The sequence below is a fragment of the Crocodylus porosus genome, unplaced genomic scaffold, assembly GCF_001723895.1.
Source record: "Crocodylus porosus isolate Cpor-Errol unplaced genomic scaffold, CroPor_comp1, whole genome shotgun sequence".
NCBI lineage: Eukaryota > Metazoa > Chordata > Crocodylia > Crocodylidae > Crocodylus > Crocodylus porosus.
Window position 1 is genome coordinate 18,902,698 of NW_017728923.1, and position 23,168 is coordinate 18,925,865.

Consider the following 23,168-nt stretch of genomic DNA (forward strand, 5'->3'; position numbering starts at 1 on the left):
CCAGAAGCCTGTTTTGGGAGAAGGAGAGAGAATGAAGTCATATAATTTAACAGAAAATATTCCTACTGAATGAAGATTTTTGTAGTCTCCCCAAGAACAAGTCCCTTGGATACTGTTCACTGTTTCTAATGTATACAAGTATCTACATAATCTTTGCTTGTTTGGGTTAGACAAGTTACACACCCAGTCTTGACGGCATGTAGATTTTGGGGACCTGGAAAATCCCAAAAAATTGGAATCCATAATTACCATGAAGTAAATAGTCTTATTGTTAACCTTGGATATAGCTGAATTTATAAAATCCAGGGCTTCCTACATGTAAGAGGAAACTTCAAAATTTCTTTTATATTAATTTTAATGAAAAATAAACTTAAAAAATAGGGATATCTGGAAAACATCCTTTTAGATTACTAGTCAGCTGGAACGCTCAGCTGTTCTGTCATTTCAGACATCAGCATATTAATGGATGTGGGTTGTAGCTGGGTCAATACAGATAGAAAACTTCCAGATGTGTGTATGGTGAAGGTTACTCTAGCCCTTGATGCCGGTTTATCAGTTAAGTGCTGCTGCGGTTGTGGATTGTTTGATACGACAAATGTATTTGTCAGTTTTGTGAACTTTATAAGTTAAACATGTTTACTTACAGTGTATGCAATTAATAGTCTAACAACATTCGACCTCTAACCTGGCTCTTGCTCAAATCCTATCTCAATTAACTATAGTCCACTTTTAATTAAATAAGGCTGCTGTGTCAAGTTCAAAACTTGTATAACAACACTACACCTGCGTGAGACTGCCAACTAGCTAAGGAGTCTGACAGCACTCTCTCCTTGTCTCTTATTGATGAGAGCAATGCTATGCTAACAGACCAGAAACATTTTGGACATAAATTATTTAAATGACACTCCTGGCTTACAATAATAGGAAGTGATTTACTTTCACAGAGGCTTTTTATGGACTCTGCTCGCATTCTCCGTTTGCACATGTTGCCGTAGGTTTCATTACTATAAATGACAGACTGCTGCATTATTCACGAACCTCTGTTTGCACTCCATCTATTTCAAGGCGTATGAAACTCCCCACAGTCATCTCACACCCTTGTCATCTCACCGGTGTAGGAGGGAATTTCCTACCCAGCAGTTGGCTCCAAGAGGCCTTCCTTCCCGCCTCCAGTGCTTTTATTTCGCGATCAGATTGGAAATGCGAGTTTCATCCGTCGCACATGACACCTCTTCCCAGCGAATCCCACCACTGCAGCTAGATTCACTCTCGGCTCTCGCCAGCGCCACAAACCGGACTCAAGTCTTGAGCGGCTCCACGGGGAGAGCCAGGCGGGTTCCTGTTGCCCCGCGACTGGCCCCTCTGACTCCGAGCCGCAGAGCCACGTGCTCGGCTCAGATACGCGCCCTTCGGGCCTGGAAAAGCCACGAACAGCCTCCCTTCGCCCGGGCGGGGGAAGCGGCCGCGGCCCCGGCCTTGCCTCGAGCTGCAGCCCGTCCTGCTTGGCGGCCGGGGTGGGGGAGAGACCAGCAGACATGAACGTGAGAGGAAATCCCGCCCCGGAAGTCCGCCTGCTCACGCTGTGACGCCATCCGGGCGCGCCGATTCCACGTGGGTGCGGCTCTGGCGGTTTTGCACGTGCGCTCGGTGCCATGGCGGAGCCGGTAGAGGGGCTGGACCGTGCGCAGGTACCGGGCCGGGGGCAGCGCGGCGTGGCGGGGCGGCCCTCGGGGCCGGGGCTCGGCCGCCTCGACTCGAGCTGCCCCCGGTGCTTGTGCTCCTGCAGGTGCGAAAGGCCGTCCAGGCTTTGCTGGCCTACGTCGCGGCCCGGGCCAGCGCGGAGAAGCCGCTCCTCGGCGGGAGCGAGACCCTCTACTTGATGGTGACGGTGTGGAAGATCCCCCCGCTCGAGCGTTCGTTGTTCATGTGAGGACCCGGCCCGCCGCGCTGCCTTCTCGCGGGGCTCCTCGCCGGGAGCGGGCGGTTTCTTCAGCTGGAGGGACCCGAGCTCATTGTGGGGCCTGTCGGGGGCCGCATCCGTCTCCCTCCCTCCAGACCGTGTCAGAATCCAGACTTTGCCTGGGGCCCTGAGGCTCAGCCGCAGCCCCGGACAGCTGCTGAGGCTGACGCTGATCCTGTAGGGCCTGTCCAGGTCCGCAGCTGAGCATCAGGACCTCAGATGAACTGTGGCTTCTGCTGGGGTCTGGAGGGAGGGAAGGAGAGAGGGAGAAAACACGCAGGTGATACCACCTGCCCAGCGCAACAGCAGCTCCTACCTGGGTGCACAGGGTCCGGGTCGGGGCTCTGGGCGGGCAGCGAGCCAACAGAGTTTTATAGTTTCATAGTCGCTAGGGTTTGGAGGAGGGACCTGTACAGATCATCTGTCCTGACCCCTGTCACAGGCAGGAATGAATGCTGGGTTCACAAGACCCCAGACAGGTGATCATCCAACCTCCTCTTGAATTTGCCCAAGGTAGGAGCGAGGACCACTTCCCTAGGAAATTGGTTGCAGATTTTGGCCACCCTAACTGTAAAATATTGCCTTCTGATCTCTAACCTAAACCTATTCTCCTTCAGCTTATTACCATTGTTCCTTGTCACCCCAGAAGGTGTTTGCTGTTGATCTCCCCGATGAGTTTGTAGGCAGCCACCAGGTCCCCCCTCAGCCTCCTCTTGCTGAGGCTGAACAGGTTCAGGTCCCTCAGTCTCTCCTCATAGGGCCTATCCTGTTGCCCTCCAACCAAGCAGGTAGCCCTCTTCTGAACTCTGTCCAAGCTGGCCACATCCTTTTTAAAGTGCGGCACCCAGTACTGGACGCAGTACTCCAATTGCAGCCTGACCAGTGTCGCGTAGAGGGGGAGTATCACCTCTCTGGACTGGCTTGAGATGCATCTTTGGATGCATGACAAGGTATGGCTGGCCTTGTGGCTGTGGTCTGGCATTGGTAGCTCATGTTCATCTTGGAGTCAATAACGACTCCAAGATACCTTTCCGCCTCTGTGCTTTCAAGAGGGGAACTCCCCAGCCTGTATGCATCCTGTGGATTCCTTCTCCCAAGGTGCAGCACCCTGCATTTGTCTACGTTGAACCCCATCGTATTCTCATCTGCCCACTTTTGTAGTCTGTCTAAATCTAGTTGCAGCCTCTCTCTCCCTTCAAGTGTGTCCACCTCGCCCCACGTCTTAGTGTCATCAGCAAACGTGGATAGCAACTTTCCACCCCCTTGTCCAAGTCACTGATGAAGATGTTAAATAGTGCAGGACCGAGGCCTGGGGTACCCCACTGCTCACATCTCACCAGGTTGAGTACAGCCTGTCCACCACTGCTCTCTGGGTGCACCCCATCAGCCAATTTTTTACCCATCCAACTGTGTAGGCATCAATGCCACAGTCCTTTAATTTATTGATGAGGATGGGGTGAGAGACAGTGTCAAAGGCCTTCTTAAAATCTAGAAAGACTACGCCCATGGCGACACCATTATCCAAAGATTTAGTTACTTGGTCATAAAAGGCAACCAGGTTGGTCAGGCAGGACCTGCCTTTGATGAACCCATGCTGCTTGCTCCTGACCATGATCTCCCCTGAGGGCCCCCCCCACAGATGTGCTCCTTGATGATTCTCTTCAAGGTCTTCCTGAGCACCGAGGTGAGGCTTACAGGCCTATAGTTACTTGGGTCCTCCTTCCTCCCTTTCTTAAAAATGGGGACCACATTAGCTAGTTTCCAGTGCCCTGACATCTGGCCAGATGACCATGCCTGGACGCTGCTGGCAGGTTCTGTGTCCGAACTGAATCTGCCTGCAGCATCTACTTGTGATGCTGACGCCCAACCGCTGTGGCGGGCACCCTGTCCAGGTCTGTAGCTGATGCCTGATGGTGCTTGGCAGAAGCAGTCCCCCCCATGCCCACCCAGCACCACACAGCATTGGAGTTGCCAGGCACCCACAGGCCAGATCCAGTGAGTTGGAGGCCATCCTTCCATGGGCCAGATCAAATTGTTGGCAGGCTGGATTCAGCCCACAGGCCATGTTTTGCCCACCCCTGCTCTAGCTCCAGGCACAGTGCTTCTCATCTGCTCTGCCATAGCATGGCACTTTGTGACAGTGGCCTACATGATCTCTGTTTACCTCCCTCACCCCACTATCAAAATAAAACCGTATTTTATCGGTTTCAAGAATTTTTAGTAGTCTCCCACATCTGTGGTGCTGTCCAAGCATTCTTGGGGACATTTTGCTGTGTGAATGGGTATCTCTTTTGCCCTTTTCGCTTAGTCAGTTGGCTCAGCGAGGTAAATGAAGCAAGATTTACTATTAACAGAGTCTATGCATGTCCCGTGTGCCCATCTTGTTGGGTTTTGTGCTGTTTGGTACCTCTTTTTCCCAGTTCAAGAAATAAAGGCTCAGTGTGTTTATTCATCAGCCTCATTGCCAATCACTGCAAAGTTTCCTTACTCTGAGGTACAGTAATACTGCACGACAAGTTAGAGCCCCAGCCTGTTTAAAGCTCTGAACCTACAAAGACTTGCATGCGTTTAGCAGACCTATGGATCTCATTGCAGATCCTTTGTACTTTTTGCATGTTATATATAGTTGTAGACCAAGGTCTTTAGCACTTACGCTCATAGGTATAGTAATTTTAAAATGCTTACTAGGTCTGGCTTTGTGTAGAGAGAAAGTCTGACTTAGCAACTTGCCTCCCATCTCATCGCTTTGTTATAGACCACTCCCTCATGTTATTCGACCAGAAACATCTGAAATTTGCCTGTTTACAAAGGATGAACCTGAATTATCTGCGGAACAGACTGAAAACTTGTACAAGAAACTCTTACAACAGAATGGGATCACAAATATCAGCCAGGTAGGGACATTGAGGGATTCTGATATATCGGTTGTTTGTAATAATACAGGAACATTTTTAGGAACTTTTTCAGCTACTTCTAGTCTAATTTCACTTTTAGCTCTTGATGACCAAAACAACGAATTTGTAATTTAAAAAAAAAGAATAATGTTTAACAATCAGATTTTTTTGACCTGAATAAAGCAAAAACAGTTCACTCCACTGTAGCGCTGCAAGCTACACAGTTTTAGGCTACTGAGTAAAAAAGGGAAAATAAGAGAAAAGTAAAATCTCATTTTTAGAAATGGTTTTATCTTCAATTTTTTTTCTTTTTTTTAAACCTCAATATCTTTTTAACATTTTTTTAAAGTACAATTTGTTTGTGTAAATGTCTGTAAAGTAGAGAAGGCAATAGACTATTTTACTATTGACGTTTTAATGGACTAGCAGTATTGACAATCGTATGTATGGAGCTGTAACAAGACATTCTCAATCTTGAAACCAGTTTAAACCTAACTCACTTGCTTCTTACGGTACAGATCATTTCTTACAAGACTCTCACACAAGAGTATAAACCGTATGAAGCAAAGCGTCGTCTCCTGAACAAATTTGATCTCTTTCTGTCTGATGACCGAATTAGAAGACTTTTGCCTTCACATCTAGGCAAAGTGTTTTATAGAAATAAAAGGCAAGTCTCTTGTGGATATTTATAACAGATTATCTTTGAGAGCTGAACTGTTCTTATTGAAGTTGCGCATCCCTTTCCCTCCTTCCTCTTTCTTTTTTTTTTAGAACACCTTTGTCTGTAAACCTGAAAGCCAAAGATCTTGCTAGGGAGATAAACAAATATATCCGAGGAACTATACTTCCAGTTACCAACAAGGGCTGCTGTTAGTAAGTATTAAATGTGAAAAACTATATATTCTTAAGAGTAGGAACAAGATACAATGTTAAATTAATGCATCTACTTTTCCTTCAGTAGGTTCAAGAACAAACTGAAGTTAAAATTTGCCAAAATGCACAGGATCTGGAATGGACTTTGGATTTTATAGAAAAATAGTGATTTTTCTTTTTAGGAAATGTGTCTGTATAATTTTCTCTTTGACCTCTTTCCACTATGACATAATAAAATTGCCCTGACATGCCTGACCGACTTCGGAGTAATGTTTTTCAGAGATCAGCAGCTTGCTTCTACCATTTTGTGATAGATTTCCTCTTTGTATCATCTGTCTAGAGATGTCTACAACTTAATTACAATTGGTTATTGATGCAGAATGTCATAGAGAGAGGAAAGAAGCCTCTTTAAATTTGATCGTTGCTGTTACCATGAATTTTTGCAAAGTCTGGTAGCTTTTTTTGGTTTTTATTCAGATCACTAATAAGCCAGTAAATTAACACCAGGTAACCCTGCTGTAGGATTAGTGTTTACCAGAATAAAAATGGTATACATCCTTTTCTTTCAGTACAGCACGCATAGGTCATACAGGAATGGGAGCTGAAGAGTTGTTAGAAAACATTGTTGCTGCTGTTGGGGTGATTGCCGATAAGTTGCCAAAGGTACTGTTTTTTTATTAAATTATTATGTGAAGTGGACTAGGTTTCAGCTATGCTTCATCTTTATTTACTTTTTATTATTGCAGAAGGGGAAAAATATTAAAGTTCTTCACCTCAAAACTACCAAATCGGTTGCCCTTCCAATCTTTAACTCACCAGTCTCCAATTTAGATGAGCTTGAGAAGCAGCCATCTGCTCATAGAAAGGATGGACAGGTAAACACTGCTAACTTGTTATGTAGAGTAACTTGTCACAAGGTGATAGTATTAGAGCTACTGGCTAAATGGCAGTCTGCAGAGGTTAGTGTGTTTTCATACAAATGTATTTGGTCACATTATATATTCTAATAGGGAGGCACAGATAGCCGTAGCTGGGATGCACTACAAATGCTATTTCTTACAGTACCTGAAACGGCATACAGTCAGGTGTGAACAGTGGTAATGGAAAATCACTGTTTGCACTTGAGATAATGGCAAATACAGAAATAAGGATGTAGCCCAGTAGTGTTGCCAGTCTCTTACCTGAAACTGTTGGTTTGAGAGCAGAGCTTGTGGCCTTACAACTAACTCAGACCAGGTCACTGGACTTGTGTTATTTTTATAAGGCAAAAATGAATATAAAATAAGTATAGTATTCCTATTAATTCATAAGCAGATAAGGAGGGATACATCAGTTAGTCCTCATCTGAAATAAATAGTCAAAATTAAGTAATGAACTTTCAGGAAAAAAAGCAAACTTTTGACTCTTAATTTGGAGGTTATTTCACCAATTTAGTCCAGTTGAAGAAAATATTACATATTTCTTCACATTGAATATTGCAGTTGATCTCCCTGTTTTATGTTGCCCCACACCCTGTAACTGGTCTGGGCTGTTATTCTCCTCTGTTTTTTGAAAAACTTCACAATTTTGAGTGTGACTTGCTATAAGGAGGGATGTGTGTATATTTATTAAGATACATGTTTTTATATACATGATTACTGTAGGGGTGTATGTAATAATGTATTTGTATATAGGATTACTACATGTTGGGTAAGGTGTTCAAGGAGAAATTCTTTTTTCTGAAAGTGAAATTCACATAATTTTTCCTTTGTTCAGGTGTGCTTGCCAAGTCAGAATCTCCTGAATGGCAAGATCCAAGTTAATATTAATTCTTTATAATATTCTCTTATTGAAGAAGAAGAAAAGCTTTAGAAGGTCTAAAATAGTTCATTCTTGGTCTTGCAATAAAATGCATTGGCATTTGTAATAAAATGTGGGGTTAGGTATATCTTGCTAAAACACGTCTTTAATTATCCATGTAAGAAAAAGAAAGTAAAGAAACAAAAGCGGATGAAGGCAGTCTCACAGCAGACTCCAAGGAAAGCTGAAGCGACACCTGAAACAAGTGATGCTGCTGCTTCTGCTAAGGAGCCTGAGATGGAACGGAAGAGAAAAGCAGAAGTGGTAATAAAAGAATCAGATAACAATAAGGATGATGAAGACGTTCCACAACTAGTTCCTATTCAAACAGCGGGTGTAAATGGGCAAGAGGTAATCCTCTTTTACCAAAATCTAACTTTTGTTCAGTTGATGAACAAGGTATAGACAGGATGTGAAGAACATTAGAAAGGAAGAGGCCTGTGACAAGCTCATAGAAAGCAGTGGGCGAGCTGAATGAAGTCTAACCTTGTGTTTGGGGGCACGGTCTACTTCACGTGGAGTGAAGCAGGTAGTCAGCCCTGTGGGTGTTGCAAGAACAAGAGATTCTCTGTTTCTAGGTTTTGTTACAAGCCCCAGTTATGGATTGAGGGAAGCTGTTTTTAAAGAAAAATGGGATGTTAGCCATTCATTTTGCCACTCTGAAATGACGTTCAGTAAAAACAACAGGCTTCTCTGTTAACCCTCAACTCTGGAAACTACTGTATTACCTCTGTGCCTTTTGCTCTCAGGAGGTCTAATCATATTTAAATTGGGGAAAATCAGTTTCCCTGTGACCGAACAATACCATTCTCCAAGTATCACTCTGGACATGGGTATCTTGCCTGTGTGCGTTTCCCTGATCCCAACACATACATGTTTTGACATCAAGAATTGCTTGTTGTAATTTCCTAGTGTGAGTCAGAATAAGGGACCTACTCAGTCTGCAGTTTCGTGGAAATCTCAAAATTAGGCATTGTCCATGAAATCTTCAGGGGGGAAAAGACTTGCTAAAAATAAAACGCTGGCTTCCCAGTGAGAGCCCACAGTCCTCATGACCTGCGGGGGATGGATGGGGGCTGCCTGTCCTACAACGCCCCCCCTCCAGCAAGCGGTGAGGGGGCGTGATAGATGGGCCTTTCAACCAATCAGAAGTGAAGGGCAGGGCCACCTAGCCCCCTCAGCTAATCAGGCATGGGTGGTGGGGAGGGAGGAGCTGCTGCAATAAGTCAGCAAAAATAGTGGCCAGCCCTGTGATCTGCCTCAATTTGGGGAGGTCCCTAAGAATAAGGGAAAGGATCGTTGAAACCTGCCTATGGCTATTCTTTAATGCTGCCTGAGTGCAGGTCACCACTTCTGGAGAAAAACAGCATCAAATTTATGCCTTTGTTATTAGCATGAGCCAAAAGTTATAAAAGACTGATGGCTTCGGTGAGCTGTCAATATTGAATTTGTCATTGCTGGGAGTAGAGATATTTGGGAATGTGTAATTAACCAAATAGTTATGAAGATAGATAGCATTCATATCTCTGACCATGACCAGTTAGACAGGTTTGAAAAGTCCATCTTGTATACCCAGTCAAGAGAAAATAGGTAAATAAAGCAAGCAATAAAGCTGTTTGGAAATGCAGCATACTGTTCCTGGATTTATAAACTACATGTGTACATGAAGTCTGTTTGTTCTCTTTAAAGTATCACCCAGGGTTTCTTTCATCTTAAAACTGTTTGTGGTTCAGTTGGTTTGCAGTAACCCTCCCTCTGTCTGTCTAAATTAGACTAAGCTAGAGGGCAGTGGACAATATTGATGTGAGTACTTATGTGCTTGGCATTCTCTTTTTGGGAGACTTTTTTTTTCTTTTTGATTTCTTTGAATGATGCTACCTTTTCTTCTTTTTGTTCTACAGAATGCTGAACCAAATCGGAGTCCAAAAAAAGGTGGCAAGACTAGAAATCCCTTGGGTAAAAGAAAGATGACAGTACAGGCTCAGGAGACTCCAAAAACAAAACTTAAATTGGCTGAAGGGGCAGATTTGCAGACCCTCAGTCACCAGAAACAAGGCAAGAAGCAGAGGACCCCAAAGAACATAGTAAAAGACAAGGAACTGAAAGAGACTCCCAAAAAGTTAGAAGCAAAGTCTGCGACTTCTAAAGGCAGCAAGCTTATCAAATCAGTGGAGAAAGCTCCCAAAACGCCACGACGCACCCCCAGGAAAATGAAAGTTCCATGTTCAGCTTGAACATAGCCTCTTTTGTACTTCAGCCTTTTATTTTAAAAGATGATCTGATTAAATACAATTCCTTTTCTAACAATTCCAAACAAAAGGAACATACAGGAAAATTCTTTGTATGTTGTATCTTCACTTATATTTGTAGTTGCTCGCTGGTGTTTCTTCTACTTCTGGTGCGGCTAGAGGCACTTGAATAAACTTTTATGTAACTTGATAGTCTCCATATTTATGTAGCTAAGATCTGTCTTTCCTCTCCATCCACCCATCCAGACTTGCATTTTGCCCACTGCAGCAACCTTCTCTGGATTTGCAAATGCAATTTTGCTCCAGTCACATTCAGAAAGTAGTCATTAAAAAACATTTTCTTTCACCCCTCTTTGATTTTTCCTTTGGTTCTCCCTGCTTTACAACATCGAATAATAACTGAGTGTTGCTACTTGCAGGGTCCTTCATAATCATGCTTCTTACCTCTCTTGTTATCTCTTATTTGCTGTTGAGCTGTAGGCACTCACCTCAGGCCCAGTGTGCCAGCTTCTATTGCTCAATTTTTAATGCCCATGTGATTTCTTCTAGATTGCCCCTTACATTCAAGAAGAGCTTGTCAGATGTGTCCCCAGAGCTACCTCATTATCAGCCAAGCTACTTCTTAAAATTTTACAAAATCTTGACAGTAGTTAGATTGCCAAGACCATGACCTTTCGTATCTTAGGTCTTATACTAGAAAATGAGCTCCTGGGGCCAGGAACAGTCTTTGGTTAGGTGTTTGCACAACACCTAGCAAAAGGGTCCATGACTTGGGGGGCTGAAGGACTATCCTAATACTAATAAGCTGAGTCAGCACTATGGGGTTCCACTTACAAAATACTGTGCTCTTGATGATTGTCTTAATATCTAGAAAGTAAATATTTTGCACATGGATTACACTTGAAAATTTCAGAATTAAATGAATAAGGTTACAAAATGCTTATCTGAACGTAGCAGGTATGGTCTTCACAAACAAGTTTTATGTTCTACAGTGACTGTGCTGTAGCTGTTTGCCAACTACAAGCTTCAATATTAACTCATAAAAGGACAAATTAAGCTCAAACGCTAAAACTAAACAACAATCAAGGAAAATGTCATGCTGTCTGTAATGGGATCCTGTTTTTAAGCTGTAACGTAACATGCAATATTCTTTACCATATATATCTCTTGGCTTCTTCCTGTTCTTATGCAACTACCCTTAGTAATTCATTTTTTTAAAAAGTGACAAGTAATGTAAACACCCGTCTACTGGGAGCACAGGATATTTATCATCTATTGAGTTAAAAAAAACAACCCAATCTTAAGGCATAGTATTTATTTAGCCCACTGTTTGTTCTACACTCTTCTCATTTGAAGTGATTTTTTTAACTTCTGGGGAACTAGCAGTCTAGAACTCGGGTTTATTAGCATATACGTGCTTTCATTGATTAGGATATGCACAAGTCAGAATTCAGTCTAAATGAAAACAAACTTGTTCTATAGAGACCTTTTTTTTTTATTAAAACCCTTGGGGACTTACTTTACAACATTGCTTTTCTTTGACTCCCTTGTATTTGCTTTATTCTGTGCAACCTGATCTGGGGTGCTTTAGGAGCGGAGTTCAGTGGTTAAAGAGCAACTGACCTTTACGTTACTTGTTTCTCAGTATATGGAAACATCTGCTATAACCCACAAAAACTCTTAAACTCCCAGCAGCTATAACAGATCACTTCCTAGAAGGAAGGTCATATATTTAAATTTAATACTAAAGGACCAATAGTTAAGTAGTTGTCAAGGTCCTTGGGGCAGAAGGACATGTTTGTATAGTGACTAACACAGAAGCCCTAAGCACTTCTATAATACAAAAACGTTCCAGCTGGCAAGCGGCTGAACCTGCACTCAGACAAAGAACATACGGGTTAGCAATGCCACGTTTCATAGTTAGCAGGGACGGAAGGGATCTGAGCCAGATCATCAAGTCTGATGCCCTGCCATGGCAGGAAAGAGTACTGGGGTCAAATGACCCCAGCAAGGTGATTGTCTAGCCTCGTCTTAAAGACCCCCAGGGTAGGAGCCAGCACCACTTCCCTTGGAAGTTGGTTCCAGATCCTAGATGCCCTGACAGTAAAGTGGTGCCTCCTGATGTCTAGTCTGAATCTACCCTCTGCCAGCTTGTGACCATTATTTCTAGTCACTCCTGCCAGTGGTCAGGGGGAACAGGGACTCCCCCAGTGCCTGCTGGTCCCCTCTGACTAGTTTGTAACAGGTCACTAGATCCCCCCTCAGCCTTGTCTTGTGGAGGCTGAACAGGTTCAGGTCCCGTAGCCTCTTCTCATAGGGCCTGCCCTGCTGGCTCCTGATCATGCGAGTGGCCTCCTCTGCACCCTCTCCATGTTGTCCACATCTCTCCTGAAGTGCGGTGCCCAGAACTGGACGCAGTACTCCAACTGCGGCCTGACCGGTGCTGCGTAGAGGGGGAGGATCACCTCCTTGGACCTGCTTGAGATGCATCTGTGGGTGCATGACAAGGTACAGTTCGCCTTCCTGACTGCATCCCCACACTGCTGGCCCATGTTCATCTTGGCATCAATGATGACTCTAAGATCCTTTTCTGCCTCTGTACTGACAAGAAGGGAGTTCCCCAGCCTGGAGGTATGGAGCCAGTTTTTCCTCCCCAGGTGCATCACCTTGCACTTGTCTGTGTTGAATCCCATCCTATTCTCATCCGCCCACTCTTGTAACCTGTCTAGGTCTGATTGCAACCTATTGCTCCCTTCTAGCATGCCCACATCCCCCCACATCTTAGTGTCATCAGCAAATTTGAACAGGGTGCTTTTTACCCCCTCATCCAAGTCGCTGATGAAGATGTTGAACAGTGCAGGCCCGAGGACCGAGCCCTGGGGGACCCCACTGCCCACATCCCTCCAGGTCAAAAATGACCCATCCACCACCACTCTCTGGGTGCAGCCCTGCAGCCAGTTGGTGACCCGTTTGGCTGTGTGGGTGTTGAAGAAGTGATGAGCTCACATCTAGTACTTCCTCAGGAGAACATCAACTGGCTCCTCCTTGTTCACCTGCTTGTTAACACCCTCAAAGAACTCCAGCAGAGTGGTGAGACGGTTTCCTTTTACAAAAAACATGCTGGCTATTCCCCAACATGTTATATTTATCCATGCCATGGGTAAGAGTTCTGAAGTTCACCTCTGGAGCCCTTTTTGAAGATAGATGTTAATTCAGCAACCCACCAGTTCTCTGGCATAGAAGCTGTTTGCAATGACAAGTTACATGCTACTTCCAATACTTTTGCAGGTTTGTATTTGAGTTCCTTCAGGACCTTTGGTGCATGGGTGACTGGTGCCACCTTAGGGAGAGCATGTGCCCCCCGTGACCAGTCCCACCACCTGCGAGGGGCCCTGCAGGCAATCCTGTGGATTGGGGGGAGGTCCCCCCAGGCTATCCCAAGCTGGCCAATTGCCACAGCCACTCCCAGAAGCAGCTGCAGCAATCAGCTGCCACTTGCAGTGGGGGCATCTCTGCTCTCACCTGCCCCCCTGCCCATTGCCTAAGTGGCGAGCGCAGCTGGTCAGGTGGTGTGCCGGTGCTGTCCCATGCACCCCCTATGCATCACCACTGCTTGGGTGAATGCAGTCCAGGCCCTCTGACTTCACAATGTTTAATTTTTTATTTGTTCTAAAATCTCCTGTACTGTCACTTAATTTTAATTTAATTCTTCAGATCTATCTGCTAAGAAGTGTGGGAATCTCCTCAGTAGTCTGTGGAGTGAAGACTGATGCAAAGAATCATTTAACTTCCCTGCTATGGCCCTATCATTCCTGAATTGCTTATTGAAACATCTTCTGTGACCTTGTCAAACATCGTCTTGCCCTATTTATCTCCATTTAAAATGCTGCTTGCAAAGATCTCTGTCCTAATTGATTACTTTGACTGTGTTGTCCCTTCCCTTTGCACCTAAGCATTGTCACTCTCTCTTCTATGGCATCAAACATGCATACTTTTCTCCCCTTTCGAGGCCCTTTTTAGTCTTCTCTCACCCTACCATCTTTCAATCAGTACTGAAATGTCCAGTCCAGCCTCCAGTCAGCCAGTGATACCAGCCTAATTGCCATTCTCAAAGAAGCACTTCATGCTTTCTTCTCCACCACCCCAAATGCTTAGGAGGAGCTTCCTACAAACATCCTGCAAAAGTGACTTGTCAAGGGCTAGGCTGGTTGGAGTGCTGAGTCCACTGCCCAATGTACTGATTCACTGCTTCCATGCATTTCCTCATCTGTTGTCTCCTTTTACACTGAAATTGTAACCTCTTTGGGGCACAACATTTTTTGTTCTATATTTGTGAAGCGTTCACTCAGCACAAGGGGATCCTTGTTCACAAGTAGAGCTCCCAGGTAATATGCTAATACAAGTTAGTAGTAATTCAATGCATTTGATAAAGTACCCTTGGTTGGTCCCTCATCATATTGCTCTCAGGGGATCCAGCCACTGGATTCCTGCATATTTTATTCTTTGGGAGTCTTGGCATAGTCCCAACACTGCCTTTCAATCTGGGGGATTCTCAGCACACTCCTCTGCTACAATAACTGTCTAGTACCCCACCTAAGAAATGAAGCCCACTGTACAACTGCCTGTGCATAGGCTCCAGCCCTGATTCCTCAGCCTCTCAACACAGCAGAAATACTACCTTTCATAGCATCTCATCATGGGTGCCAGCCTTCTGGTTTACAGTGTAACTTCAAAAAGCGTGTGATAATTGCAAGCAAACAGACACAGGCATGGATAGGCTTTGGCAAGTTTGTCTGTAAGACAATTACTTTCATTTAAAGCATAAGAGGTTACAGATCATCAGACAAATCATACAGCACCCCTTGATCTTGCTCAAACAGCCCTGAGAGTATTCATCTACACTTAAAAAGCCTTTAAAAAAGGCTTTGTGATTTTAGTTTGACCCTGCAGCTACTGTGCTTCTGCTAACAACAGTTAATCCACTGCCCACTATCCACCTATAAGTTCTTTTTAAATCCCTCCTTTATCATCCCTTTGTCTCCACCATAACACACCTCATTGACAGAAAGCTCCCACCTGGAATTGAAATTGTGTACAGGATGGACAGAAGACTCTTCAACCTCAACAGACTCAAGTCCAAAACTAAGACCACAACAACATCCATAATGGAGCTCTGGTATGCGGATGCTGCTGCTGTTGTTGCTCAATCTGAAACGGACCCCCCCAAACCATTCTTAATGTATCCTCAGACATCTACAAGAGTATCAGCCTAACTCTAAACATCAGGAAAATGCAAGTCCTTTACTAACCTGCACCAAATGGAGGAACAATGCCCTCCACCCATTCAAATCAACGGAGAATTGCTGGAGAACATGGATCACTTTACCTATCTTGGAAACCATCTTTCATCAAAGGCAGACATTGACACAAAAATACAACACTGCTTGAAATGTGTGAGCGCAGCCTTTGGACATCTGAGTAAGAAAGTCTTAAATCATGACATCCTTGCTGAAATTAAGCTCTTGGTTTATGGAGCCATTGTCATTCCAACTCTACTGTATGGCTCGGAAACTTGGACCACATACAGAAGATATCTCAAGATCTTGGAAAAGTACCACCAACCGTGCCTTGGCAAGATCCTTCGGATTAACTGAGAGGATAGATGCACAAACATCAGCATCTTGGCCGAAGGAAATTCCAACAGCATTGGAATCATGATTATCCAAAACCAGCTTTGCTGGACAGGTCATGTTGTTTGCATGCCTGACTCCCACCTTCCAAAGAAAATCTTTTTCTCACAGCTGAAAGAAGGTCAGCAAAGTAGCAGAGGGCAAAGAAAGAGCTTCAAAGACACCCTGAAGGCAAACGTGAAGAGGTATAAAATTGACATCAACACTTGAGACCCTTGCTCAGGACTGACCAAAATGGAGGAAGGCTCTTTGGGAGGGACCTCAATGCTTTGAAATAGCTCAAAGACAGGCAGAAGAGGAAAAGAACATCAGGCAAAAAGAACATCAGAACATCCAACGCAGTAACACAGCGCCCATCCCTCCTGGAAACACCTCCCCTCACCGCAACAAGACATGTGCATCTAGAAATGGTCTATGGACCCACCTGCGGACTCACTACATTGAGTACACTACATTGTCCTTGGAAGACAATCTTACTCGTTCACGAGTGATCGCCTATCATCATCATCATCATAAGATCTTTTTAAATCCCTCCTTTATCATCCCTTTGTCTCATTGGTGGTAACTTTCCACTCCCCTAATGGGAACTTTCCAGCTCCCCTACCCACGAGCCCATTCAAGTAGTTGAACAGCCCATTTTATCAAGCCACTTACATCTCAGTAGTAGCCCATTAAGATTTCATAATAATAATAATAATAATAACAACAAGTCAAGTCATTGTCCCAGATCTATCTTAAAAGTGAAAGTGCAGCCTAATTTTTTAAGTATTTTAGTGTTAGGTGTCTTAAGGCCGGGCAAGAAAGATCAGGAGAAAAGCATTAGCTGGTGGAAGCATCAACTCCCTGGAACACAACCCATTAACCAAGTTCCTCGGAGCCCGTGTCCCCCAATTTAAAATGCTGCCTCGCCAATAGATTTGCTAACCAGCAAGTATATGGTGCTAAGCAAAAACCTGCAAGTGAAGTTTACCTGCTTATTATACCATAATGTCAAGTTCCTGTACTCCCTGACTGGCCTGTAGAGACATGATCAGCAGCTTTCAACACATTGAAAAATTAATTAGATAACAGTGTATGCACACCATTGTTCCGTGGAGCAAGAACTGGGGTCCAGCTTGTAGCTAGGGAATAAAAAGAGACAAGAGCTAGGCAACTTGAAGAACAGCTCAGCTGAGACCTGGGAGTCAGAGAGGTTAAGCTATTGATATTACAGAGAGGTTAAGCTATTAATATTACTTACAGACTTCTCTGCTTGCTTGCTTTGGAGAGCCATTAGCTCAAAGCTAATCATAGCTGAAAACAATCATCCACAAGTGCTATGATGATTATGGCAGTTTGTTCAATTATGAGAAATAGTTGTGTGTGCAGATAGATTATCAATAAATGGGAACTTTGCTATCCTAATGAAAGAGCACACTACTGTTGTCACAGAATTCAAGGACTGCTGGACCGGATTGTGGCCCCCTCGTTCGTGCTGTAGAGCGCCAGGAGCCTTGGCAATTAGATAAACTATACCGCAGCATTGAGTTGATATTGCTGCAGCAGGGGAGCTCTTTTAGTTAGTCTTTAAAATCAGGACTTTTTAGAATAAAAATATCAGCAAAGGTATTGTAGGTAATTACCATAAATCTTCACTTAGTAGCCATCCATAATTAATAACTGTATAATTAATAATGCATTTGTTCAGTAGCAGCAATTTAATCATGAAGGTTGCAGGGACCACTGATTACTTGTAATATAAAGCACAGCTTCTAAACAAAGAGTACAAGCACCCAAGGTCAGTGTTGGATGATTAAAGGAGTTTAATTCCTTTCTGTTTATTCAGAGGTTTCCACAAGAAAGACTGTTTTTATTAGCAATGTTTTCTTGCCTGCTCAGGAGGCCTTGGCAAACCTGTCACTCTGGTAATCATCAAAGGGAAGAGTAGGGAAAACTAGCATTTCTTAAAAATAACCTGAATTTGTGCCAATTGGTGACACACTAAAGAATCAAAAAGAGACTTGTATACTCTCTCAGGTGTGAAACACTGTTGGTAACAATTAACTAATTCCATATGGCTGACTGAAATGGTCAAGCAACCCACCAATACGTAACTGCTGATGAAGTTAGGAGGAGGGTTTTCTTTATGCTCTCTGTCACTGATAATTAAGACAGAAGACGACTCCCCAAGGGCTGACCTATTACAGCTAGGAAAAGTACCCTGGTGGTTATTAACTTCAGTCTTAAATCAACAGCTAGTGCACAATAGTCAAGTCTGAGCCTATATAAGGAAATTTCTCTGTATGAACATCTCAGGACTGAAAAATAAATCAGGTATGTTCAGTCTGTAAATACTTACTTATACCTGTTTATAATATAATTTTACCTTAATGCTTGCTTTGGTTTAAGGGCTGACTTTTGGAAAAGCCTGCTCTATTTTTTTCCTTTCTACAGCTATTTGGTTAACTCAGGTATTTCTATTGTTCCTGCATACTTAAAAAAGTAGGAGGAAAAAAGTAAAATGTGACTTCTTGATTTAATACCAAGATGCTTATTAGAACAGTACACTATTACTGACCTAATCAAAACTGAACTAATTTTCAAATGATCTTACATAAATTAAAGCTTTTAACAAAGCAAACACTCTTATAACAAGAAAAAAATTCCTTGTAGGTACACATTTGTCCAGGGATATATATGTTCTTTCAGTAATAGATAGGGAAACTTCCATTGCTTGAAGAAATGTTTGTAAAAAAATGAAAGTGCCTCTTGTATATCATGACCTTAAAAATGTTGTAAAGTACTTGAAGGACTTAGTATTGCATCTCTCTGAGATGTACATTTTATTTGGCAACATTCTGTAGAGATGCAACAACAGAAATGTTCATAAATAGCTTATTTATTAAAAATACTAATTCATAATGGGGGGGGGATGGAAAGACAAGTGGTTTCTTGTATGATAAAGCTTAGATGTTTAGAAATCCTTCCTGCCACCTCTTCCTTCCATGCAGCCTCCCTCCACCCCACCCCGCTCTTCATGATATTTATTTATGTGGTGCATTTCAATCTATTGGCTATTAAAGTGTCTGCTGTCTACCTGAATTTACTAACTTGTCTCAACTCCTTAAACTGGTTCAAAACAATCAATAGTAGACTTTACTATTTGTTTGAAAAATGTATTAAAAACAGTATAATTCATTATTCTCTCTCTCTAGCGTATCCTGCCTTCTTTTCTGATTTACATTCATTCTATACTGGTACGTGTCTCAGCCTCCCTGTCTCCTCTTTTATGTCTATTGAAATTGGGACAATAACCCAACTATTCTTAGGAGTAGCCTTGCAGAAGACAGGTGTGTGTCAAAAACTATGATGCTAACAAATTAATGTCAAAAAGGAAATGCATCTAATCACAGTGTTCTTTGTAGTAGCAAGGAGTGCAAGTTAGTGCAGAACTCAAAGTCCTTTGAATTTTTTTAATAAAACAATGAACCCAAACCTCTATATCTATTTCACTGATGTAGTCAAAACCTCAGAACTGTAACCTGTCTTGCATAAAAGGTTGATTATTTGTCCTTTAATCTATCTGGTGGAAGTCACCTGGTGCTCGCTGCTTAGAACAAGAAAAAAACAAAAACATCATTGCATAGTAAGTGCTTCATAATAAAAGGACCTAAAATTTTGGAACAAAGGACTGGAAAAGATCCCCTTGCCACAGCACTCCCTTGAATTAATAGGCAATTGTTAACTGAAGGAATCCCTGGACTTGCCAGTTCAAACCTCCACCCACGGGTACAAGAGTCAATAAATGGAATACCAGTAACACCCTGTAACATGGCATTGGTAAAACCAGGAGAGATGAATGCATTGCCAATACCGTGCCACTGCCATGACAGGGAATTAGTTGGCAAAGTAATTTTTGATCTTGAACAACTTAATCCTGTACTTCTATTCCCTGATCTTTAAAACGGGAAGCAGACTTAACAGTTGTGGATCTCAGACTTCCTCATGGAACCATTGTTGTCAGTTGTTTTGTTCTTGCGTCTTTTTTTTTTTTTTATAGAAACATCCCCCCCCCCAACAAAAAACCTAAGAATTGTTAAATATAACCACATATTGGCTTTGGGATTTTTTGGTCCTGGTTGTAGTACTGATGGCAAATGCAAGGAATTTACATGACTTGAGATATTTAATCAGTATAAGTAAGATTGGGGGTCCAGTCCTGGCTCCACTGATATCACTTAAAGTTGTTGTTGATGTCTGAAGTTAAGACATCACCCTAATACAATAAAGGATACTTAAGAAACCTGAAATGGAGGTCAGGACTCTTTCTCTGGTTAAGGAATGACTTCATGAACAGCATGAAAGATGCAGCACTCTGAAAGACTTTAAGTGCTTGTGAAGTGGCAAAAAAATACCTAAGAAACAGGCTCTGGCAGATGTAATATTTCCTCCCTCCCCCAGTTCTTACTTGGCAACTGTCGATCCTCTGGATCATGGTATGTGCATAAGAGGTCTATGCATCCATCACATCAGGACCCTCGGTGCATATGCCTAGGCAAGAGTATGGAGGAGAGGAGACTGCCCTAGATCTCTCTTCTCTCCCCACCTTTAGACCATTGAGACAGAGTCCAAAGGCCAGACCAAATCCAGATGTTCAGTGCCTCAATGGTTGTAGCTTCTGCAAAAGGGCAACCGGTGAGGCAGTTAGCAGCAGCTCTAATACCTCATTGAGGATGCATTTGTTGGGGTGATGTCCCTTAGCCTTTCTCCAACCAAGGAGTACCCACAAAGCAGTGGATTTTGAGGCATGGTATACTTGCCTGAGTTTGGAGGTTGCCACATTGTGGTATTTTATAGGAGCTACCCTTCCGCGAGTAGTCCCACAATGCATTGAGCCTTCCAGTCAGATGTAGTTTCCAGTAGTACCAAAAGGATTTGTGTCCATTGAACTAAGTTTTGAAACTATCCACCTTATTTCTAACCCTCTGCATATAGTCTTGTAATAATTTAGGATCTTGGATCAATTTGCATAATCTAAAAATATATTCATTCACTCTCAGACTTATGTTAGCCTACCTACAATAGTGCAGTATTAAAAGTAATGGCCAGTCCTTGTTAAAAAAGAATACCTTTATCCACTACCTGAAGTACCACCAGCAAATTTTTGTCACATAAAGCAATTATAATAAGTCTGGTAACACATACCACTGACTAGTTGTCTGTGTACCACTGGTGGTACCCATACCACAGATTGGGAGCTGCTGTACATAACTTAACATAACATAACTTATCATAATGATTAATGAACTGTCAGTGCTGTGAGCTGTTGCAAGAATAGTTGTTTCCAGTTGTGCAAGTATCCATCTGTCCATGGGAAAAATGGCAAAACTTAGTAACCTACAAAGACCATGATGTACAGTACCTGCCTGGCAGGACCAGAGCAAAAAATCTCCTGATTGTATTGCCTCAGAGAAAATAGCCTTCTATCGCTTTCCTTTTCATGCCCAGGAAAAGGTCTAATTGAATGTTATCAAATCAATATCTACAAAACGTGTTTATTTTCATAGTTTGAACTGTTGTCCACAGAAAATAATTAGATCTTGAGACCTAGGCTTTCTTTTTTTTGTTTCATGAAAAATGTTATAGTAAAATCTATCATTTTAGTTTGGTTCCCTCCCTTCCACTCCCTACCAGATAAACTTGATTTCAGCAGCTCCTGTAGTATCTGTTGTAGTACTGTAACTACGTTTGTTTGTTTGTTTTTTAACCTGAAACCTTTCATATTGAGTAAAATTAGCACGTTTTCTTTTTAAAGGCTGTACTTTGTCCTCAGAACTCCTCCTAACAGCTAGTGAAAGTGCAGAGTTCCAAAGCTAGGTTTAGTTCCCTTTTCCATTTGATCTGGTGGAATAGGATGGAGACCATGGAAATTATTCATCTTGTATGCTATGATGGTCAGTTGGAGCGAAACTCTCTAAATGTAGGTGTTTGGGTAACCACCTGGCATAATGTGACTTACTGCATATTCACTTTTATCAGGAAGAAGTAAGTATGTCTGTTTTGGTTTTTAATTTTTTTTTTTTTTAAATAGATGTGACTGAACAACCAAGCTACTAGGTATGGCATGTGAAACTACCTTAAACTTTTAAAATCCATAAAGTTAGAGTGTGAAGGAGTTCACCCAGTGCATTTTTCAAAAGGGTGGGGGGAGCTGTTGCTGTGAACCATGCAGAAGCTCTATCAGTACAGGAAACTTGTAGCAAAACAAGTAATCAAATGCTTCATCCCAGGTTAAAGTTAAGGTGGTGTAGCTCACTTTTTTTTTTTATCACTGCAGGCTTGTGGAGATGTAGCAGTTATAATGTTAAAAACTTCTGCAGGCTCTGAATCGGTAGTTCTGCCTCCACTCTTGAAACTGCTCGTAAACATTGTTCCATTTACTTACTGGAATAGCTGGGAGGGGAGGCAGGAGGCAACTGAGTATCTTCACTTCCAGTCCTGTAACTTTTTAACCATAAGTCCATTTTTATCTTTCTAGGTAAGTGGTGGCCAGTTTGAGACACGTGTGCCACAAGTGACATGGGCAGCCAGTGCATTTGCCATGAGAACCATAGGTGTTGACTTAAAAGGGGACTCGGGGTTGGTATGGCTTATACTCCGGACTTCACCTTGTGGCACATTTGCCAAAAGGGCTGAATATCACTGTTCTGGATCTAGTGTAGATCAACTGAAACTCTGTTGTTGCCGAATGACTATGTTTTTAACATTTTTCCTTTTTAGGCAATACAACTTGCTTTCAGAAACCTCCATGCGACACAATGTCAGTAATAAAACCCCTCCCCAATCAAGAAGTGGCTTCACCACCATCCGATTCTCCATCTCTTGTAAGGAGAGTAATGAGAAATGAGGACACCAGCACTGTAGTCAGAGAAGAGAGTCCATGGGTTTATTATAGCAAACCTGTTACACTGGTTGTTATCGGAGGACTTGTCTTCTTCAGCGGTGTTGTCCTTGCTGCACTGCACTTCACTAAACATGAAGTCCCATATGCTCTTGGGCCTGTGTGTCTTTCTATCGGGCTAATGTTCACAGTCACGGGAACAGTGTGGATTCCAATCATCAGACGAACCATCAGATGCAAGGGCCTCCTGACAAGGCAGGCAAGAAAACCTGCAGCTGCAAGCCGCTCCTGTGCCTGAGGACCTCTGGTATTTGCCCTCTTTTAAGGGTGTCATACGGGTTAAACGTTTTGGCACTGCAGCAGTTTGTAGAAAAGGCAAACTGTATTCCACCGAATTGAAATACTATCAAACCAATGTGACCTTTTCAGGCTGGTTCTACAATCAACGGCTTTTAGGTTTGGTTTGGGGTTTTGTTTTGTCGCTGTGTATTCGTTTTTGTTGTTGTTTTTTTTTTGGGGGGGGGGAGGGGTGTTCTTACTCCTGTGTTGAAAAATAAAGTTTCCAGTTCGGTACGCGTGCATGCTCAACTGCCTGCTACACGGCTGGGATTTCTGAATTACTGGGACCGCCCTCTTGAACCCAGCTTGCGTTGGGGCACATGCCGCATTTTTTCCCCTCCACGCGCAGCTGAAGCGCACCGAGCATCTCAGACCCGTTACCAGGCACTTCGCTGCTCCCGTGCCGCCCTGCTTCAGGCGCGCGGGGGGCGGCGGGAGCGCGGC

The 23,168-nt window shown here is 43.1% G+C and overlaps 2 protein-coding genes across 2 annotated transcripts; both read left to right on the forward strand.

The window, feature by feature from the left end:
• The first annotated feature begins 1,550 nt into the window (after nt 1-1,550).
• On the forward strand, nt 1,551-10,005 carry RSL1D1 (ribosomal L1 domain containing 1). The gene is made up of 9 exons (XM_019540144.1): nt 1,551-1,688; nt 1,787-1,926; nt 4,716-4,854; nt 5,373-5,521; nt 5,626-5,727; nt 6,297-6,390; nt 6,474-6,602; nt 7,690-7,917; nt 9,468-10,005. Exons 1-9 carry the CDS (start codon nt 1,653-1,655, stop codon nt 9,798-9,800), a joined length of 1,350 nt encoding a protein of 449 aa, XP_019395689.1. The 5' UTR covers nt 1,551-1,652; the 3' UTR covers nt 9,801-10,005.
• A 7,599-nt stretch (nt 10,006-17,604) lies between these two features.
• LOC109313528 (phosphoinositide-interacting protein-like) lies at nt 17,605-22,859 on the forward strand. The gene is made up of 2 exons (XM_019540145.1): nt 17,605-17,818; nt 22,265-22,859. Exons 1-2 carry the CDS (start codon nt 17,788-17,790, stop codon nt 22,681-22,683), a joined length of 450 nt encoding a protein of 149 aa, XP_019395690.1. The 5' UTR covers nt 17,605-17,787; the 3' UTR covers nt 22,684-22,859.
• Nucleotides 22,860-23,168: the final 309 nt, after the last annotated feature.